Source organism: Buceros rhinoceros, unplaced genomic scaffold (assembly GCF_000710305.1).
Source record: "Buceros rhinoceros silvestris isolate BGI_N320 unplaced genomic scaffold, ASM71030v1 scaffold34866, whole genome shotgun sequence".
In the NCBI taxonomy this organism is placed as follows: domain Eukaryota; kingdom Metazoa; phylum Chordata; class Aves; order Bucerotiformes; family Bucerotidae; genus Buceros; species Buceros rhinoceros.
The window spans coordinates 6,846-30,257 of record NW_010416355.1 but is presented as its reverse complement, the minus strand read 5'-3'; the positions used below and the strand labels follow the sequence as shown (position 1 = coordinate 30,257).

The 23,412-nt window shown below is 35.9% G+C and overlaps 1 protein-coding gene across 1 annotated transcript; it reads right to left on the bottom strand.

Annotated features, from left to right (window-relative positions):
• Positions 1-602: 602 nt before the first annotated feature.
• Positions 603-23,012, bottom strand: GPR155 (G protein-coupled receptor 155). The gene is made up of 15 exons (XM_010137779.1): positions 22,553-23,012; positions 17,354-17,753; positions 15,856-16,021; positions 14,413-14,568; positions 13,286-13,369; positions 11,914-12,034; positions 10,516-10,600; positions 10,344-10,434; positions 9,010-9,259; positions 8,264-8,365; positions 6,392-6,525; positions 4,812-4,907; positions 3,740-3,804; positions 2,960-3,097; positions 603-825 (listed from the first exon to the last, which is right to left on the bottom strand). The coding sequence occupies exons 1-15, from the start codon at positions 23,010-23,012 to the stop codon at positions 603-605; spliced, it is 2,571 nt and encodes an 856-aa protein (XP_010136081.1).
• Positions 23,013-23,412: the final 400 nt, after the last annotated feature.

The window sequence follows — 23,412 nt, the reverse complement described above, 5'->3', positions numbered from 1 at the left end:
AATCATCTTCAGAACAATTCTACTTTTACAAATAGAGGATTTTATCTTTAAGGGAGAAACAAACCACCTGATCTGAGGTGTAAACAGCTAGAAAAAGTTTCTGGTGTTAGACCAGAGCAGAGTAGTAAAAACTGGAGTATGACAGAAGAAATTCTACTTCTACCAAGTCAGAGGGAAGCTTGTCAGACTGTAAACATGAATGAATATTTCATCACACTAAAATATGGAAAACATACAGCAACATGAAAAATACTTCTCATTCATGTTTTTTTTTTTTCCCTCATTGTGGCACCAGTCACTACAGCTGCTGTTGAAATGCCTCTGTAATACAACAGAGACACGTATCATTTCACCATTTGTTTTGTTAAAAATTGAAAAATGCTCTAAATCTTGTTTCCTTCTGGTTGGAACGCTCACTAAATATCAGTTGCTACCATTTCCTTCAGAATAGACACAAGTAATAGATACTCTTAAGTTCAGAAGAGAGAGTAACACACTTCTCTGAGAGCCCTGAGAAATAAATACTTGCAATTTCAGTGGTGAAGGCAGAGGAGGTGGTCACGCTCACCCCTAACCATCTGCCCTGTACCTACGTGCTCAGGTCAATGGCTCTCAACTGCAACTGATCTCTTAGGAATAAAGCGGTAATACAAATATTCATCCCGAAACTCAAATTCGTTCGTAATATGCTGGACGACACCTCCTTTCATCAGTCTGTCTCCATACATCACAGCTTCACCACGGTCAGAGGCAAGGCCAACTTGCATGAGCCAGTTCACCAGGTCGCAGCCAAAGAAGATGCCAGTGGAGATCTTTGCACCACACCTGTATGTCAAAGGAATGATTCACCCACATGTTCTGTAAATCTGGTATCACCACTGCACGATGGGGAAAGGCAAGGAAAAATAGCAGGAAACAAGGAAAGACATCATGATAGTTAAGAGCATGTTAGAAGAGCATTTGCAAGTTTTGTATATTAGGGACATGCCAAAGTTCTCTACCTTTTCCTACTGCCACTTCAATGAGAAGCAGAACCAACATACAGTTATTTTAGGCTTGTGTAAATAAACTTCAGTGAACACGAGTAGCAATTTTCCTAAAAGCACACACAATGTCATTCCATTTCTGGGATACTTACTTCCCACGTACTTATTAGCATGACCATTTCTGCTACAAAGTATTTGATTGGAGTGCAGCATACCCGCAGCAACACGGACTTAATCTGCACTTTAATTCCATTTCATAATTTCTTTCCAGCTTTAAACAGACACTAACTGCTTACATGTATTGTCAACAAAAAACATTTAACTTGCATATCTGGTTTAAAATTTACTACACAGGCAGTACTAAGAATAAACAAAACCTTTACAACAAGACTAAACTAATTTTCTTTTACGTATTTATGAGTCAAAGTCACTAACATCTACCTAGTTGCAGTAAAAAAAATACCATTCAGAAATTTACCTGCAGCAATGTATGTTTCTGGTTATCTAAAGTCTGCTCTACGGGACACAAGCGCAGAGTTTCTGAAGATGATTAACAGCGACACAAGACAGCAGAAACTGAATTTCTTTCTCTTTTTTTTTTTTTGTAAGTTAAAAGCAGTGGTAACACAGAGCAAGTGTTAACATCTATTAGCAGAGAAGCAAAATTTAAAATAAATTAAAAAATTATGATTACAAGGTCTCAGTTACAGTATGTTTTAATCAATGAGGACAGGATCAAGTTAGATGAAAACTTAAAATGAGAAGATAAATGCTTTCTTTTAACTCACAAGGAGAAATAAAACATGAAACTAGTTCCACACAGACATAATACTATACAGCAATAAATGTCAGATCTTGATGTATTCTCAGCTGGATATATGATTAATAAAAATCATAAACCCCAACCAAATGAACCAAAACCAAAGAAACATCAATAGCAGCAAAGGCACAGAAAACACTGTCCTATTTCAAACCAAGTATTTTCTGAAACATCTTTTCTTTCTGGCATGAAAGAACAAGTTCTTGAACTGCCATAGTTAATTCTTTCTAAATAGAGACATTTATGACTTTATTTCTTATGGAGCATTGCTGCCTTCTGAGGAGACTTAATGAAATCATGATGCTGTCAAAAACAGTTCTGGAATGTGGTTTGGGACTATCTGACCATTAAAAGACCACCCCATCCCGTCAAACTGGTCCTTCTTAAAAGGTCACATGACAAGAAAAGTAGAAGTGACCTGCTAGAAAAATTCCTCATGTCTCCATTTCATATAGTAAATATTTAAATAAAGGCAGAATCTTTCTCTTGTTCCTGCTGTGTCTGCCTGCAGTTCTCCTCTCATCCACCTACACGTACCTGAATGCATAATCTTTGATTTCTTATAAACTAAGGTTTAGGCGTCACAAGAGGAATGAGCAAAAGAAACTGTATGAACTCAAAAGCTGTAAAGGTCCTAAAATCACTATTATCTCATTATTGAGTGGCCTCTAAGCACACAGATATCAGCTGCAACAGTTTTGCCTCCTGTAAGAACTATTTATCAGCAAACATTCAGCCACATAAATAACTGACACCTTCTTAATCTGAAAACAAAACAAATGAAGGGTTTAAAATTTGACAAAACTCATAGACACATGTACTCTACTACAGGCGTTACCATATACGTTTCTTCAGAAAGATTTGCTCTCCAGAACTTCAGATAAATGCAAAAACTGGGGCAACGCCTTAATGATACAAAACTTAATTATTTATATAAAACCTAGATGGGATAATGTGGTAACTTGCACCTCAATGTTTCAGTGTGAGACTAGAAACATTTCTGTGTTACTGCTAAATTCTGAATCCTCACCTTAAAGTCTGAATAAACAGGCCACAACAGGAATCACCCACAGACATTAAACTGCATTTCTTTATTTCCAAAAGGTGAGCTATGATCTTTGTAATAGGTTATATATGCAGGGAGAAACCTTACCTTCTGCCTCTGACAATACTTTTGACACAGTGATCTCTATGATAACGAACAAACTGTTGACAGGTCATCCTGATTTCCTCAGGTACAGAGGGATCTCTATGCCCTGTTGCTTCTCTCCCTCCCCAGAAGAATTCAAGTCTTAAAACAAAATAAATGAAAACCAGTAAATTAAACAGAGTAATTTTTAAGGAAACTGCAAATAATAGAATGGAGCTCATAGGAAGCTTATCACAATCTTTCTAATATAACTGTATGGCCTTTGTACATGGAGAGGTCTTACTCTAGGCGCAGGCAGAAGGAAAGCCAGAGAGTAGTTAGGAGCCAGCTTTAGCTGCTGGATTCACACCACAGCCAGCTACCTCTAAGGTCAAGATGGCTCTGTGCAACTTATACCTTCACAGTGAAAACGTCCTTCAACATGAAGTACTTGCATGAGGTTATGAACAACAACTTTAAAACAGTGATGACAGAATCTGGTTCAGCATTCACATCTAAGTTTTAATTTATCAGCTTAAATTATTTCTGAAAGTCCATCACCTCACTGATCCAATCACATGCTTCACCAGCATTTGCCAAAGATGTTGCCTGTGGGATTTTTGTCTTTGGGAGTGTCATTAGTATAGTAGTAAAAACTCATGCAAAGTGAACTGCAATTAGTTCTTGTGTAAGAAATTTGGAACATTGAACCAATAGGAAATGGAGTAAAATAGCATCAGTACTCTTCAAATATTATTACTGTTAATAATTAAGTTTATAGGTGTAAGTGTAGATTCTATTTACCTTCGCTTGAATGGTAGAATGATTAAATGCTTATCTAAGCCAAATATACCAAAGCAAATGAAGCCCTGGAGGAAAAAATATAGAAAAAAGCAACGTTACGCAAAACCTTTGGTTTCTAAAGAATAGAAATAGAATGTTAAAAAATCATTGCCAAAATACACTTGAAAAGTATCCCCTTTCTCTAGACATCCATCCAACGAAATACATTTCGTTTCTGCTTTGATTTTTCATTTGGGCCTTAAAAAGACAGATTAATACATAATAGTACACCAAAAAAACTTTTCAAGAAACAGTTTACATGAGCTTACACCTAATGCTGTAACATGCCACCTGACGCTTAGGGATAACTGTCTATCCTTACATAGCCAGTTATGTAAATCTGTCAGTTATGTAAATCTGTTAACGTCAAGAAAAGAGCTGAGTTACTGTAACTTGAATGCTAGAATGCTTCCTAGTTAATTTGTTTCTCTGTGCCGCTTTTGTATCTAAACTTGACACTGCAGTGCATCTTGTAGGCACCCCAGTCCGTGGATCTGGAAAACATTCCTCTAGTATGTGTAGTAACACTTGCTTTCGCCTTCACAGGTAACAAAGCCACCTTGTGTCAGTTTGCACTGAAATAGGCTACGTGCAGCTGGAATGATTGTACGTCTGACGGTCAGCTATTTGTTAATGGTGCTGTAACTGAAACTGAAGAGATAATAATTTGAAGCCTTGTAGTGGAAAGTGTAGCCATCTTGCACCTACTTAGTTGTACTGGTTTAACTCCACAGGAGCGACACCAGTGAAGCTTTCTGCTACAAATAATGCTGAAATCCTACTCAATTTCCATAGACATTTGGCATTCAGTTGTCATTTGTACCTTTAAAAAGCGTTCATGCACATAGAAGATCTGCATTATGATAAGAAAGCTAACAAAGCAAAGGAAAAAGGTTGGAAAAAAAAAAGGCAAAACAACATAGGGAGCTGGTGACTTCAGCATTGTGTGAAGACTTTGACTTACACTATTCTAATAGCATCTGCTGCAATACCCACTAACAAAGTCATTTTCAGAACAAACATCAATACCTACCTGACCAAAATTGAACACAGCACAGAAGAACTGCAATTCCACATATAGCCTTCCAGGCTCTTGGTTGAACAGCCACCACAAACAACTGGAAAGATTCTGTTAAGAAAAAAAATCAAAACAACAAAACCCACAAACCTAACCTGACTGTTTAAAAATCAAAAGCACTTTCTTACTCTTTACATGCTAATAGATTCTTGCACAATTTTCACAGCTTTATTTAACAAATGATTCAGATAAAGACAAATAAGAGGGAATAAACACCTTAAAACATAATTTTAGTTAGGCTTAATAGCTGGAGGGGGAAGAACTTTGTTTCCAAACCAGTATAAAGGTCCTGTTCCTTTACATGTTTACATAAGAAACTTGCCTTAAGCATAGTTAGGCATTCAACAGAGACAATATTAGCCCAGACAGATTTGCAGTATTTGTCTTTAGGCCTGGTTTAACTGAGACTAGTGCTTTCCACATATTTTCTGCATAGTTAAGATTGTGTTAAGCTGAAGTACATACCACTTCAGCTATTTTAGATGCCTGACAGAAGGAAAAAACCACCCAAAGCAGTTAACTTTGGAGGAAAAGGCTAATTCTTTACATAGATTCTATGAAAAGAGATCAGTTACTTAATCATTCATATACAACTAAACCGGAGGTTAACATTTGAGACACCTCTTAAATACAGAAGATGTAAAAAAAAAATTAGCATGAAATATTTGATACAGGAAATCTGAAAGAGAGAAATTTTCCATTTTGTAATTAACAGAGCCTCAAAAGCAATAGTAGTAGTTATTACGCTACACAGCTGGGCCACACTGTCCTACCTTGTGGTACTACATATTTGTGCAATAGTATTTTCCATTTCAAATAAAATAACTTCTACCCTAATTGTCATCCACAAGAAGCTCAACTTTGAGCATCACATTAAAACAGACAGAGTTACTTCTTATCTTTGTCACGGTTAACAATTCAAATTATATCCCTAATGCATTACATTCTGATATTTCACACAGGAGCAGCCACCTTCACAGCTGGGATCTGGTCAGTAATGATGCTTGGCAACACCAAATTAGCTAGGTTGCCTCCAAACCACCAATAAAAAGCAACAAAATTATATTTTTCCATGTCAAATAAAGTCTTATATTATTCTTCATTACTAAACTACTTCAGAGAAATCCAAGTTCCAAATATAAGCGTGATCAGATGGAACAATTTTTGTACAGTCTCTTTCAGAAGTAGAATTCACTTTATATTTTTAATTGATTATTGTCTAGGAAAGAAGACTACCTCTTGAGAAAAATGGGAAGAGGGGTAGTAGTGATTAATTAATTACCCAATGATAGAATTCTTTTTTTTTTTCCCTTTAGGGTTCTCCAGTGTGGCTTGCTCACCAAGATCATAAATTTTAACTTGTCTTTAAATTTATGTTATCTCTCTTCCAGTAAGAGACCAAAATAATGCCTCTAATTTATTTAAAGAATTGTTACATAAGTAATTGGCAGATTTTTACTGGACTGTCTACATAGCTTTCCTAAAAATCATTCTACCTCAATGACTTAAACAATGTGGAGAGAAAAAATATTTACAGCAAACAGGCCAACAATAAGCAGTAAGCACAGCAGCACGTGTCTGGCCAGCTGTTTGTCTCCGGTCTGTAGAAGCTGTTCTTCCTGAGCCAACGCACAGGTTTGAGCACTGCAACGATTCACACACTGATCGGCTGAAAAAAACCCCAGGATTTTTCATTAGGCTTCTAACTTATGAACTCCATGAGCAAACTTGTTAATGTAACTTTGTAGGTATCTGTACTGAAGTCTCACACACAATTTAATATAAGCTTTGACAATAACCTGTTCAGACATCTATTCTCAAGTGAAACAGTAGTTTACATGTGCTCCTAGAATGAAGAAATCTTTTGCAACAGAACTCGTCTTTCTAAGGTTTAATGCAAACTTATCTTGTGGTTTACATTCAGAAAATGCTACTAGAAATAATGAAAAAATAGCCATTTCTCAGAACAGTTTTTAAACTTAGAATGAATTTCTGGAATAAATAGTTCAAACATACCATCAGCTCTGAGGTTTTTACACTGTATATCCGTGTTGCTGAGCTCTAGATCAGACAATCAACCATATTTATTTCTGTTCTGTGACTGTATTTTTAACATGGTATATCAAAACACTGCCATAATTCTAGCAATCAAAAGAGCCAAACCCACAGAGAACGACTGCTTGTCTTCCAGCTACAGAGTTCTAAGAAATTACAAGTATCTTCCTCTAGATGGCAGTGAAAAACTTCCTGGCAAGGACATACCTAAGATTTTGTACCAGGTACCTGTCATAGCAGTTCAATGGGATTGTAGGAGGATTAGTAATTGTTGCAGCCAAAGTTATACAAGTGTATGCATTACGATTTGCTTTTACTGATTTATAGGTTTTGAACTGTTCTCTCAGTAAGTCGAAAAAATTTCCACTCTATCATAAGATATTTTCTACCTTATCTTTTAGGGTAAGAAAATTAAACTGGCCTTCCTTTCTCATTGGGAGACATTCTTATGACACTTGTCTGAATTACTTAATAGATAAAATAGTTAGCAGCAAGTGGAAAGCTAGCCTTTCATGAGAGGAGACGTAACTAAGTATGTTTCCATGTGAAATATTTAGATTTGTTGAAAGTTATGTTGCATCCAAACAAAGCATAAGGACATGAACTTCTTTGTTAGAGACAGTAATAACAAGAAAAAAAAACCAAAACAAACAACCCACAAAAAAAAAACCCCGAAAAAAGAAAATAGGAAAAAGAGAAAGGCTGCACTGCAGCTAGCTTGGATTGTTGAAAACAACATATGGTGTGAATGGGCTGAGCATGCAGTTTTCCATAAGGTGCTGAACAGTCACTTTGATCCATTTTTTTTCCCTGTTTCAGTGATTCCTAAGGCTCTCTCCCCTACACATCAATAGTACAGCAGCACAGACGTTTGATCTGACCTGCAGTAAGCTCTTGCTCCTCTAGATTTCATTCAGGTTTTTCATACAACACCTGTGCACGATTACCACAAAGGCTTCAAAGGCCTTGTTAGGAGACACAAGATGTGAATACAAAAACATAAAAAAGTGTGTTAAAGTTGAAAACTTGAGGCAAAGTAGGGGTATTCATTCAACTTCCCAGCATCCAAACATGGCAATGATTGAGAGATAAAGTCTGAATGCTCAGAAGGTCTTTTTAAAGTAGCTTAGTGGTAAAAAACCAAAAAACCAAAACCAAAAACAACCACCCAAAACCACTTTCCACCTTGATCACTGAAAGATTACTCATAACTATCAGACTAAAGAGAACAAACAACTAACATATTGCCTAATTCTTGAATTGAACATGAAATATGTTATACAGCCCAAACAGTTTCTTCCATGTTGTGGAAGAGTTTGTAGTATTAAAATGAGGAGACACTACTGTTTTACCTGTCTCAATTGGAGGAACCTTGCTTTCGAAAGCACTTGACGCTGCTTTGCTCTCTCTAGCACAGGATAAGTCACCATTTGTTGTTTGACAAGAGCAGCAACCTATTAAGCACATACAGTAACAGGATAGTTAGTTTCATTCACTACCATAATTTATTTTCTAAGTATAACAATATATTCTACACAGCTTTAACTATTACACTCAAAAATAATGCAAAAGGAGAAAGGAGACTTAATTTTTCCAATTTACTGAGAGGGTAAATGGGTTACACTACTAATATATAGTCTATTTAAGATAGCACTAACACTAAGGAAGCAACACAAGTACATTAGCTAGAGCGAAAACATATAGGAAGTTATCAAAAAAGCTACATACAGACAAGGAGGATTAGAAACACATTGAGTAGCAATGCTGCTGGCGAATAATTCATTCTCAGAGAGATAGTTTAGTGTGTAAACAAGCTAAGAAGCCTAACGAACTGCATTTATCATATTCTTATCAAGATACCACTGCTCATATAAAAACCATACACATGCTTTTTCTTCCTGTCCGCTTTTCCCCCCCTTACAGTGTTAATGATCAAACTTTCCTTAGAAACATAAACCTAAATCCTTGGGCAGTTATACCTAGATTTTCTTCTGTCCTAGAATAAACACCTTGAAGGTATAAATAACAGAATTAAATGGGGAACATAATTTTGTTGTATCCTGAGCCATTTATTCTTTTACAAATCTGCTTTCTCTACCTCTTTCTGCAGATGGCTGTCCAGAAGATTCTGGAGAAGGCTGTGCAGAAGATCCCGAAGAAGGCTGAGGCACAGTGGCTGAAACTAGATTCCCCTCACTCTCTTGGACTCCAACCTCCTCCACTTGGCTACGCGGTGAATATGGATTCAATACCTCATAGCTTGACTCTTGCCTATTTCTGTTCATGCACATAAGTGAGATACCTGACAACAATATACTGATGAACAGAATCACTGCTGTGGTAATTATCTGTTAAGAGAGCAAAGAAAATACACTTGAATACAAAATAAAATAGTTGCATATAACTTTCTTTCTAACTTCTGTATTTTCCTAAATATACTAACAAATGCATCTGAATAAAACGGGGTTTTCTATATTTACTGCTCTTGCATCTTGGGGCACTGAAAGAGCAACCAGTACATGAGACTGACTAATTTTCCTTGCTTGAGTAACTAAAGGGTTGTTTTGGTTTTTGGATTTTGTTTTTCAAGTGGTGACTATTTCCCAGGCAATCAAAAAAATCTTCTCATCATTTTCCTCATCTTTCCTCTTCGGATCATTAGTGCTCCAGTTTAAGTTCTGTTTAGGTACCCTTTAATTCCAAAGAGGAATGTTTTTGTCACCCTCTGGCACAGCTCTAATTTCCATGCTTTTTCCCATGGGAAGCATCCTATTAATTAACCTTTCCTTGTAGTCATCTGCCACTGATACTCAGAGTACACTCGGAGATTATATAATACTTATGAAAGCACCACAAAAATAATCCTGAGAGACTCATAGGTTCTCTATCCATAGACAGACAGAGGGAAAACATGACAAATATCTATGCTAGTGCACTTTACATCTTCTGATAAGAACTATTCATCGGTAAAAACAGTAGTTCAGGCTCAGGGGCTTTGAACCCATGATTGTGCAGAGGAGCCTCCCACAGTGCAAGCAGTTGTTGCTACACAGGTAATGTAGAACCTATCTATTACCGACCAAAAGCCATTAATTAGCTATTGGATAGCAACAATTTTAGATAATTATCAAGTGAGACTACAAATTAGTCACCAGGAAAAGAGCTCTGCAATTAATTACCACTCCTAAGCCTTTTCTTTGGAAAGCCTACTCCCTTTTAGTCTTAGTTGCCTAAGCGTGAAGGTACTTGTTCAAATGGGTCATTACAGAAATGCATTTTTGTATCGCTCCATAAGCATTCTACAATGTTACTGTTATTACGGTACCCTGTACTTCCACTGAAAGCGTACTTAAGAAGCAGAGAACACAACTTCTCAGTAATGTATTGGACATGGCAGAGGTCGGACGTGATGAGGACAGAATATGTTCCTACCTGATATTTTCCGTAGAAAAAGGCAGAGTCAATGCTAGTGTTGTTACATTCACCAACAATTAGTAAGATTCCCACCAGAAGTGTTGGGAGTCTGAAAAAGTAAAATAAGAACAAAGTAACATATTTAGCATACTCCCACTAATTCTACAGGGAAACATCCGAATTAACTTACCCCCATCCAGCTACGATGATAAACCCAATGGGAATCTTTACTGTTTCTCTCTTCCTCAACAGAAACAAAGAGAAAGATAGAAAACCTACCAAAAAGAAAACAAAAGCAAAACCACAAAATAAATGCTTTATTTATTATTAAAAAGGGAACTAGAAACTTTATGATACGACCTGCTCAATAACTAAGATATTCTTCTCAGACCTTCAAATAGCCCAAAATTGTTTTTCTAATTATATTCTGAGAAAGTAAAATAGAAACACTCATTATCTTAAAAAAAATCATACTAAAATGAAACACTGAAGAAATTCCAGGACATTTTATATTAAATATCCACTTTTAAATGCTTAGAAAGGTTCACGAGCATATGAAAGATATCATAAGAACATTTAAGGCACAAGTAACTAATTTAAGGTATCAACAGCAGCTGTGCTAGACTGACAATCTTAATTAAGCAACAAACAATGTTGTATTCTGTTATAACATTTCTTTAAAAGTGACTAGTTCTTTACAGAGTCAACAATAAATTCAACAAAAGAGTTGTACATATTTTTACATATATAACTATATATGGGATTATCTTCTGGAACCGCCTAGTCTATTCACAACTCAGAAGCTCAGCAACATTCCCCACGCTGAAGCAAAGCCAGTATTTATGTTAGGCTACACTAATCATGAGCTACCTATTTCACCTAATCACAATTACTACTTATTCCACAAAAAACACCACAGGAATTAAGACCCTAGATTTCTGGACTCAACAACAGTACAAAAATGCTCCTGAATACCCAGTCTCTTTTTTAATCACACATGTAAGGTTCTCCAAGCTCCCTGATTCATCTTTCAATCCTGCCTGTTTCAAGCAATCCCTTCATTAATCACCTACATCTGCAGAACACACACATTGCTTTTAGAAATTACAAATGCCAGGAGAAAGAAATGTTAAAGCTATTTTGGCATTTCCTTTCATCCTGTATTTCCTACATTTTTGAGGCACAAATTTAAAAAATCTACTTAATGCCGAGTAATTAAAATCTTAAACTCTGCATTAATTAAAAATTGCCAAGAAGAATTTGACTAGCTGAAGGGCATCCCACCACATTCACCCTATTCATAATTGTTTCTACCTGGAGAGCGGGTTCTTATTGTTTGTTACAAGACAGCAAGGCTGCTGTATCTAGCAAAGGCAAACCAGACCCACCCTAGGTATAGGCTTCCAATTGCAGAAGCAGTGCCTGAGACTGAGCCCTGTGCTGCTAGCGCTGCAGCTGACAAATATGCATATCTGTAGAACTACAGACAAGAGAAAGGAACAATTACTCCAAAGAATATAATAAAATTACTTCAGTACATTAATTTTTTTTTTTTCCAGTACCTAGGTTCTGCCTGGAAAAATCATACCTGTCCACAAGTAGGTGCTATAAAGTGAGCTGTAGAGGAATATAAATACTAGGATCTGCATGGTGATGTCTTTCTCTTTAACAATGAAATTCCATGCCACCATTCCAATGCAAGCAATAAACTGGAAAGAGAGGTAAGATGCCATCAGTTAAATTGGGAAAGCAGGATGACAGGAAAAACTGAACACAGTGTAATATAGTTCTAGTGAGCTTCGAAACTCCAGACCCGGATTCACTGAAGTGTGGTTTTATGAATTGGATAGTTCTTACAGCAGTAAAGCGGTGCAGCAGTAACTTCAGTATTATAGTTATGTCACTGGCTATAGCATCCTATTTTCAGGAGGTTTTTTTTGACAGCAGTTATATACCTCAGATAAATTGGGAGTAAGGCAAGTCAGAAAAAATATATAATCTTTATATATCTTATAATGAGTAAAATGTAAAGTTTTTGTTAAGTACAAGCCATTTATCTGAAATGATTTGGACACGAAGCTGAGGTCCACAAATGTTTGTTCAGCAAAGAATTATACAAGTTTTCACCCAGTGATACTGCTTATATGACAGTTTTAGTATTGAAGGAATCTGAAGAGATAGGCTGAAATATTATGGAAACAGTAATACAATAGTTCGGTTTTTTTTTTGAGGCAAGCTAACTCCACTCTTATAGACGAAAAGCAACTGTAACTCTCATACATGACTTTTTTAAAATGTGTCTCCATGATCAGACCTCAGAGAGTTTACTTTATATATATGTTGTTGTATTGTGTTTCTTTTTTTTTTTTCAAACTACAGAACACTTCAGAAAGCACTACCATACAGATATACTACAAACACAGGCTGCTCCCACTGAATTTAATAGCAGTTTTGCAGGTGACTTCAAGGGAAGAAGGAATACATAACTCTCTAGTTTGCTCTCAGTTTAAATGACAATTAAAATTAATTCAGAGCTATTTGGCTTTGCCCTTCCCTAGCCACCAGCCATGCATTCCCACACCTCTTCCTTGCATCAGCAAGCCACTTCAGGGAGCTAAACCAGCATGAGGATTAGTTTTCTAGTTAGCTTCTTGAATCAGGTCACCATAGAGTCAAACACACGCTGCTGCTGATCCTGGCATTGCTGACTTCAGATTGGTATAAATTGATGGAGAAGCGCATTCAACCGGCAATAACCAAAAATACATTGCAGAAGCCACTCTCCATTCTGATTGCTTATAGTTCTGGCTGAGATCCACTGTACCAGCATCAACTGTCATTTTTTTCCATGGCACAGAAATTGTTTAGACAAGTCACGCATTAGATTTCCCAGCCCTCCATAGACAGTAAGACTTTAAAAAAGCCAAAATTCACAGAACAGCATTCTTTTTACTACTGACCTGAGCAACAAGTAGATTCGTTGTAATCATATGAGGAAGCTGTTTGTATTTCTTACTCAGAACAACAACAATAAGAGACCAGATCTGTAATGTACAGCAAAAAGCTGAATTTAAGAGTAAAATAAAACCCAGAAGAACAAGATAAGTACTCTGGCAGACTATGGTGAAATTAAATATACAACAAATTTTCTTTAAAAGTTCCTTAGCAACATGGCTACTGTAGTCAGCTCCACACCATCTGCTGCCAGTCCCTATGCCTCAGCAACTATGGCCAGAAAAACCAATGTATCTTTGTGTTCTCATGATGGTGAAATATATGTAGGAAACAACAAGAACTTGCCTCTGTTGCGCAGAAGCCTGGTGGTTTCTCAGGACATAAATGACCAGCAGAAGCCTGCCAATTTAGAATTTAAAATTCCCACCACCACCACTCCTGAATCTCGCAAAATTATCTGACAGCAAGAGATGGCATTCACTTGTGGCTTCCCTTGAAGCACAGTTTCAAGACAAGGGGACTTCAGTGAGACAGAAACTTAAAAAAATTTCAACTCCCTCCAACAGGGATATTTTTATTTTAAAAAAGCAAACAAAATAATCACACTATCTGTAGTGCCATAAAGACAGAACACTAGTCCTACTGGGGTTCTAGATTATCAACCCCCTCTTTAATAACAAAATTTCTAGGAAAAGAATTTGATAAAGCTAATTTAAAAACTTTAAGTTAAACATTTTCAGTAATACATCATTAAATAAATATTCACTGACATTTATGGAGCTGAGGTTTGTACATAGCATCCATTACTGTGATATCCAAGCACCTGACATGGCTTAATGTAATTATTCCCTGTGGTATACACTGTTATTTTAAAAAATAATCCAAGCAACAAAAAGGACAAACTCTTAAGCCCTGCACTAGTGCTCTAATTCACTTACCCATCTTTCTCTGCAGCACAGTTTGCCAGCTGACCTACTGCTATATCAAGTAGATTTTTAACTCCTTCCTCATCCTTCTGCAATAGGATATAACGAGGAAATGCGAGTCTTACCATGACTCGATCTGCTGCTTATGTACTAACGCTACCCTGACATGACAGTGTGCTTTTGTATTTCACTTCATCAATACCTACCAGAGAAATGAGGCTGACAATGCTTATGTCAAAGCTAACATTTTGGAGCGCAGATGCCAGTGGTTTGGGGTCCATAGATGGAATGGTCAACAGCCATGCAGAAACATACATAATAGGTGCAGACACAAAAGTGCTTATCACCATGCCTGAGGTAATCTGTGAAGAGAGTCAAACAGAATCAAGACAGAGTTAATCAGATCTCAAGCTAAATAATCTTCTTTCGGGAATACAACTCCTGGCAAAATTGTACCTTTGCGTTAAACATACATAGACCTTTAACAGATCACTCAGTTGTTTGCATAACAAATTATTTAGAATTTGAGCCAGAAACTATCCATTTTACACATATGCTTAGACCAAAAATTTTAATAAGCTTCTGAAATATTAGGAATAGAGAGTTCCCTACCACAAATTCTTACTAATGACTACAGTCTAGAGGTGGATTTACAATGTCACCATTTACTTTTGGATGCAAATATTCACACTGCAAATAAATAAGAAAACATACAGTTATGCAAATCCTAAAATGCACCAATTCATGAGAATAAGCCATATATATTTACACTTCATTGAGTCCTATTTCAGCTTCTCATTGTCTTTTAGCTTTCTAGAATTTGCAGTGATGGAAGTGCAAATTGTTAATCACACTACAGATCTCTGTTTTAAAGAGATTTCCTGAGTTTGTTTGACACAAAATTCTATCTTGTAAGGTTTACTTTTAGTGCCTTTAGGTAAACTTTAAGGTTTACTTTTTTTTCCTTCCTTTTCGTTAAAAAACCCCAAGTAAACAAACTCAAAATAGGTAACGTTAAAAACAACAGAAGTCAACAGGAATGTTTTAGTGGAAGAAAAGGAAACACTTATAAAATTTCTATTTCAAGTTGAAAAGATAATTTATACCCTCTACTGTAAAAGTAAAAAAGTACAATGCATTTCTATCGTAAGGTTTAACTGAAGGTCAACAAAACAGGATCAGTTAAAGCCTGAGTTGTCCCATAAATTTTCAGCATTAAGATAACACTGTTCTAACTAAAGTCAGCAACATAATTTCTGTTTACTTCCTACCAAAACTGTGGTTCAAAGATAAGGTCTTTGAAAAAAAACAAAAAACAAAAGCAAAACAACAACAACAAAAATGCTCTGAAAACCAAACCCACAACATAGATACAAATTCTTTATAACTAAAGTTATCCTATTTCTTCCTACTAGAGTCACAAATAAGAAAAGTATGAGGTTTATTTATGAATGTGTACTATCAAGGCATTTGAGACATTTGTGCTTTGATTAATATTCTCAAATGTAATTTATTTATGAGATCTAAGGAGTAAAAGTAAACCTAAGGAATCTATACTACAGAAAAGCAAATTCGTCGAGCCTACTTATTTATTCATTTCAAAGTTAAGTTCAAAGTTAGTACATGTTTGGGAAAAGCTAGCTACATACAATTCCTACTTCCATATTAAATTGACTTGCAAATATTGCGACACCAGGTGCTGCTGGAAAAACTCCATAAAGAAATGCATAGTTTGATAAACTGGTGTGGTTGACTATGCTGTCACTCTTGTCCAAGAGTTCCACCATTTCTCTACAGAGAAATGGCATCATAAGTCTGAAAAGAGAAAGGAAAAAAGTAATATTACTTAAGCTATAGCAATAGACTCTTCTTTACTTGGAAAATGAACCAAAAGGAAATTTCAGGTTTGTTTGAATACTATTTATGAAAAGAAAAATACTGCTATCACTTTGAATGGTTGCCTTTCTTGTTACCATGACATTTACTAATTGCTTAAAAAATTTAATGTTACAAGCTAAAACAAAAACCCCATATACAAAAAAAAGGTAAAAATGACAACAAACTCTGGGATATAAGCACATTCTCTGATTGTGCAGACACATTCTTTGTATAAACCTCAGATTTAGAAAGGTAAAAAATAACACACACACACCCCATTTTTCAACTGTTAAAGTAATAGTAGCTATATTGCCAGTCAGCAGCTTTGAAAATTAGACCACCTTTCTGCAAGCTGTCTGAAATATAGCAAGGGCTCAAGCTTAATTATCCCACTCTGAAAGTTTTGCCCAGTAAAAAAACCCCTGCATCAATGCTATTTTGTTCACTTTCAGCAATACCCCAGATCTCACATAGACTCACTACATAAGACTTACACAGGCTAATTACATAAACTTACCAGTAAAACAAAGTGGTAACATTAAAAACCATTTTTCTCTTACAAAGTACGTCACCGAGCTGGTTTACAAACTAGGCCTTTAAGTTTGCTAGTTAGTTGTGCAGATACTCATATGTACCTTCAAATTTTATGGTATAAACTTAAAAACCAAACAATTGTTCTATTAACCGTAGTTCTGTGGCAAGTAAAGTATTTAGTTCACCAGCAACTGAGATATATTCAAGGGAGGATACTGATGGCGTAAGTTCTAAATACAAATTGTCATTTATTCACACTTTCAAGTCTGACAGCTTAAGAGTGCAAGGAGACCATTTTTAATCTCTTCCAATACAGCAGTTTCAAAGATTTATAGTCAAAGCAAGGAAAGCCAACCAATTTAGAGATGTATTGTACAAACCAAAGAAAATACAAATACTAATTGAATAATACTTAAACTCACTCTTGTCTAACTATGTAACCAGTATATTTTATTTTAAGCTAGTGATTCCCCAAACACCCAATTAATGACAGACAGCCTGTGGACCAGAGCAGCCCGATTTTTTTTTTCCTCTGACAACACGTTTGCGGTCTGCTAAATGTCCTTCAAAGTTAACAGGTGCACACTGTCAAAGACCTCAGGAAGCACTCACCCCAAATACTGAAACATACTATCACTATAATGATTTTGAGAGAAAAGCCAGCTGACCAGTATATTCGGAGCTTAAAACTAGATCTAGAGAACAAAATTATAAAAGTACATAAATCAGACTTACAGTTTAGCTGTGATGAGAAGGATCAGTGCAACAAACATACTCTTTGTCAGTTTTTTTGTTTGTCCCACCATAGTTAGTCCAAGGTAAAAAAGCGCGGAGCCAGAAAATGAACTGCCCAGTCCATCAAGGAAGTTTTCAAGGTATTCAGGAATTTTCTGGCCAAGAATAAAGTTTGAGGCAATTCCTATGAAGACCATGAATACAATTGGGTTCTGCAAAACTCGAAGGAGCGCTAGGCCCACTATTTTGATTTTGCTCTGCGACACAGTGCGATTATCCCTCCACTTCTGGATTTCACAGAAGATAAACCCCAAAGGGTTTAGCATCATAAGGGATATTGGAGCCACTAGGTAAATGTACTGGAGATATTCTGGGTAAGTGGTTTGATATAAAGCTTCAACTGGAAGAGAGGAAATAAAAAGTGATGAGTGATAACATTTCAGTGCAAAAATACATTAATATTGAAATTAAATTTTGCCCTCTGAAAACTAGAGAAAAATTATTTCATTACCCTTCAGAAGTAACTGCATTTACAATCAATTTAAGATGCTGTAGGAAGAAAAGTACGCTCAATCACTATTAGGCCACAGTTGTCTAACAAACACATTAAAGACCAAAGATTAACTACCCAAAACTATTTAATAGTTCTGTGAATATTCAACATGTACAGAACAAAGAAAGAAATCAATATAACAATCCCATGTGCCTTCTGAGTCATCCCAAATGCTCAAAAAAATTTCGGATTTTTCTGAATTGCTTTTCCTTCCCAGAACCATGAGAGTTGTGGAGAATTAAATGCATCTTCTCAGGATACGAGTTGCTTCTCATCTTAGAGCAGTCCCACATCTCTGGAATTTAACCAGTGCGTGAGTCAGGGGTGATCCTTCTACACTGATTCAATACAACACAGCAGAACGACCAAATGAAAAAAAAACCACCCCATATTATGACATTAATTATTAGTTCATTCTCTGGGACTACTCAGGACAAAAGTTATCACTGTAGTTCTGGTCCCTCAAGGAGCTTTAAATCATGAGCATTTGTTTTCATTACTACTACATACATCTGACTTGAGGTAGAATTGCTTATTTCAAGCTTGTTCTAACAGCACTTCAAAAATCATGAAAAACTCTGGAAAGATATAAGATGCTATTCCAGTATGAATTTTAAAAACCGTATGTTTTTAGAGCAGGATGTTTTCTGTTACCTGCCTTATAACATTATTTTCAATAATTTTCAGAAATACACAAAGCGATTGCCATTTTAGTCTTTCCTCTCTAGTTAGAGAGTCCTCTCCCTGGAGAGTTCCTCCCCAGGGAGAAATACCTTAATATGCAGGTGCAATTCTCCTCATGCTATGAAGAATATTAAAAAAAACAAGGCAGCACTACTGCATAAATACACCAACTAGACCTTCCTATGGGATACCTTAGCCCTCAAAATACTAAATAAAGTTTAAGATCACTAAGCAGCCAACTGTTGCAGGTATTTCCATTTCCCTGTATACTAAACTTGTTCTTTTTCTGAAAAAGTTCTCTCTTGTGATTGTGTTTTTTCAAAATCCAGAAGATTTTTACTTTTGTATTATTTAAGCATCTGGACTGACAGGATCTAAGTGCTAAATCAGCACAGGTTTGAGCCACCAGCGCGCTTGCAGTAAGTGTGGGTAAAGCCCTTCCCAAATCTTCACCTGCAAAGCCCAGCCATGAATGAATGATGACAGTGTTATATTGTATATATTACTATATAGAGTCTCCTCTTTAGATTGAATAAACTGACATTCTCAATTAGTTGATTTGCAATATACAAGAAAAGGCACTCAAGGTGCTTTTCCTCTTACAAGCCACGATTAAAGTACGTAGACAAGAGTTACCTGTCCTAAAATCCTGAATAAACTGCTGAACAGAACTACCAAGTTTGTAGTTTTATGGCAGATGCTACATTTAACAAGCCAGTTTTAAACACTAAATGTATTATGATAAGTAAAACCAGTGTAAACATGCTGGTCAGTTTTTATGTAAGTAAAATTTTTTCTAAACCTTCCAACCTTAGAGCAACGTTTTTATGCTGCTTTATACAGAATGACCATTTCAATCAACTGCAACTCAACACAAGTCACACATAAATGATGCCTGAGTGAAAAACATAATAAATCATTATTTTTTGGCAAAGTAAAACCGTATACTTAATACAATATATTAAGGTTTAGAAGTACTTTAACTGTTTCATGAAGCCACGTGCATTTTCCTGGGCAGCAAGAAGCGGAACTAATATAGATTACTGGGTCAGTGGGTGAAAGAAAATAAGAAATCCTTCTTAGAGAACAGTGAAAATAATCCACAACTTCTGCCTCTGATGAATTTTTTTTTTATTTAAATCAAGGTGCCTGATTGCTGATCAACAAAAAAATTGAAATCAATGATATTTTAATACTCTTTAAAAAAATCAATTCTCCCCATCTCAGCTGCTCAAAATTACATATAAATCACACACTGTTTATGGTCAAAACAATTAACACTATTAAGTCATGCTAACAGAGCCACCATCCTCACAACGCTTCTGCTACACCTGTGCTTTAACAACACAGCACCAGAGAGCAGATGAAGCTGTTCTGTAAGAGTATAATCTCACCCAATAATAAAAACCAAAGAGACCATGCTTTCCATCATAGTAACTCCTATCTATATCGCAGGGTGCAGGGCATGTGTGTCCTAGCAAACCTCTGTACCAGTTGTTTTTCACCCCCACATCGCTTTGTAACATAGAACTGCCTTAATAGTGATTTGAGAAAAAATGAAGTGGTGATTTTTGAAAATGTAACCTGCATTTTAATTTACCTAGGTGCAAGTCTTTGTTAAACAGCAAAAAATAGAATAGCGATTACTAAAGAAATTACATGGGATGAAAGCTCAGGACATTATTTAAGAGTTCAAACTGCCTTTTTAAATACTGTTATTGTAATACACAGATTTGTCAATACTTACTTTTTTCCTTTACAAATTTCAGTGGTAGCAGCCTTTAAAAATATTATTTCCATGAAAAGATCAGGTTTTGCTCAAAACACTACTTAGCTCCACATTTAAAAGGAATAAACAAGGCATTCTTTGTTGCCCAGTCCTGCAAACACTTCAGAGAAGCTACTAATGTCAAAAAGTTTGCACAGGTGACAGCATGAACCAAACACTAGCAAAAGTTTGTGGATGTAAGGAGGGAAAGGACTGGAAAGGAAACAAAAAGCTTTAATAAATAAAAAACCCTTAGGCATCTACAAGTGTTATTGTTGCATTAAGTATTCCAGTAAAGCTCTTAATGAATTAAATGTTGTGAATTTGACCAGATGATACATAGAAAAAAATATGAATCATATTTTATAAATCATTAAATACTTGAAGAAAAATGTAATCTGACAAGAAGGCCGTTCAAAGCAGAAAGAATGTTTTAACTAGAAGGATACAATGGGAATATGTTCAGAAAACCTCAAAACAGAAAAAAAGAGAAACCATAATTGCCATTTTAATCCCGTAGCAAGAAACAAAGATGTAATCATCACAGCCCTGTTTGTGATAGACTTCTGATTTCTCTCAAGAGAAGTAAACCTCAGGAGATGCAATTGAGGGAAACAAAGTATTTTAATCTAAGAAATATACAGTTTGCAATTGCATTTGTCTATGTTTTATAAATATCCAGCAAATTTGAAGAGCATAAGAAAGATTGGAGAGTCCTGAGCATCCTGTCCAGGAACATGGAAAAAGAAACTGCCAACTCCTCAAGTAATCTAAAATACAAACTACTTGTTATGTATAATCTGGAATTGCCTGCTCAAGCTTCTCTTTTGTAACGATATTTTCAATTTGGTAATCAAATATCTTGCTTTTTGCTTTGCTAGAACAAACTTCCTTTCTTTTTTTGTACTTGTCTAGATGACAAGTGATCTCAAGAGAACTTGAGAGGCACAGAGTTCATTCTCTTCTGGGAGCAGGAAACAAATAAAATGTAGTGAGGCATCCTCTCCAAATGCCTTCCACTCCAGGTGTATTTTAAGATCCCAATACCTGCAGTGTGCATTTTCACATCTGCCATACAGGTCAGGCTGGGAAGAGGCAGCACTGAAAGCTACATTGGCACAAAAGAGCGTCCCGAGACAGGTAAAAAGCACTGCAATTCAGACAGTAGCAGAGGGGCAAAGCCTGCCACTCCAAATCACTTCCTAAGTATCACAGTACGCATGGCTAAAAGCATATTAGTTTACCATTATGAAAACCCATAAAAGGAAAAAGAAAAAAAAAAATCTTATCGAACAGGATGCAAATAAAAGTCTCGCAGATTTGGGATAAAATTAAGTTTAATAACTGACGTTGCTTGGAATTCAGAATATAGGCTTACAAGAACAAGAGTATACAGCTATACAAAGTATACTCCAAATGCCTCTTTGTGTTTTGTTTGTCTGGTCTTTTAGCTCTGCTGGACTGGCGGTTAGTTAGACACAGCTACATAAAATTCTAATGCAAGTTACATGCAAGTTACCACAAATCACGCAGCAATCTTCAAAAAAAAAATCACGCAGCAGTTTTTAAAGCCTGACTTCTTCCAAGATTATATCCTAAAACATGTCTACTGGCCACAAGAAAGTAAAGATTAAGGGATAAAACATTATTTGCTACATAAATTATGTCAAATAGCACAACTATTAGAAGTTTCTTCTGAACAGATTTAAAGTTTGACACGCTCCACAAATGGATAAATGTTTTCCTTAAACTACACCAAGAGGTAATGCCAACTCAGGAAAAAAGCCTCTCTACAACTATTTAAGAGGCCACAGGTACAGGTTCATACTTTGCAAAGCAAGAGATTTTGGTCTTGAGGGAAACTTTGTAAGAAAAATTGCCTGCAGTAAGTGCATGGTAATTTATACAAATTTTTAAATTATATTTTAAATCTTTTTTTTTTTAAATCTGATTAACATGACAAGGTTATACAGACAATGGTGGTTGGATTGTTTCAGATTCTGTCTTATTCTTACCAGCTGACCAGTTCTTCCCTTATTAAAATGTACATGGCCTGAGGTCAAGAAATGCGATTTGAGAAATGGTTTTAATAGCTAATAACTTCAGTTCAAAAGTCCATTTAAAATTCTGGGAAACCAAAAGCAAACATGTTGAGAACACTGAAAAGCTATTTTGTAAAAGAAAGCATACTTACCTATTGGATATCCCAGTGCAAAGTCATTGCTTTGTGTAGCAAAAATAGGGAACAAACCTGCTTTGCTAAATCGATTCTCAGGACTGGCTACCAACAATGTTAAAACGCAGACTAAGAAAAATACAGCAGCTTTAGCAACTAAAATACTGTACAGGAAGGACCAATTCACATTAGAAAATTTAAGTACCACCATGTTTTTAAACAGTAGAGCTGGGAGCGCAAAACGAGACACAAAATTTCCCAGTCCTTTGGCCTGAGTTGATGTGATAATGTTGGCTCTTCCAGCTATGTAGCCACAGAGAATTATTCCAAAGCATTCTAACAGGGCTGGGAAAAGCCTGCTTATTGACATAGAAGGAGTACCGCCCGTGGTATTGAGTCCAACTTGTCCAGGCAAAGAAATAGACATATTAGCTGAAGATGAGAGGTTCTTTGCATTGAAGTCTGAATAGTTATCCATTTCCTTTGATCACCTCTTCCAACAAAAGAGCACAAAATGATCTCATCTGTAAAAGAAACAAAAGTATTTATTTATTAACTTGCAAAATTGTGTTTGTGATTATTTATGATATTAGGCTTGCCAACAAAAGAGTTTATACTTACAAGTGCATTACAAATAATGAGACAAATAGTACGTAGCTAAAGAGAAACAACTCTGAGAAAGAAAAATGTTGAAGAATCATTCCATACACCCATCATCTTCTCACAATTCCATACAATTCAACAAAACAATCGATAGAGGCTAAAAATCCTCACATAAATTTGAGGGTAACATTGAAATAGTTAAACTGAATATACATTGTGCATTCAAAAAGCAAAAAATCCGTTAGAAAGATACAACAAGGATTTTTTTGGTTATT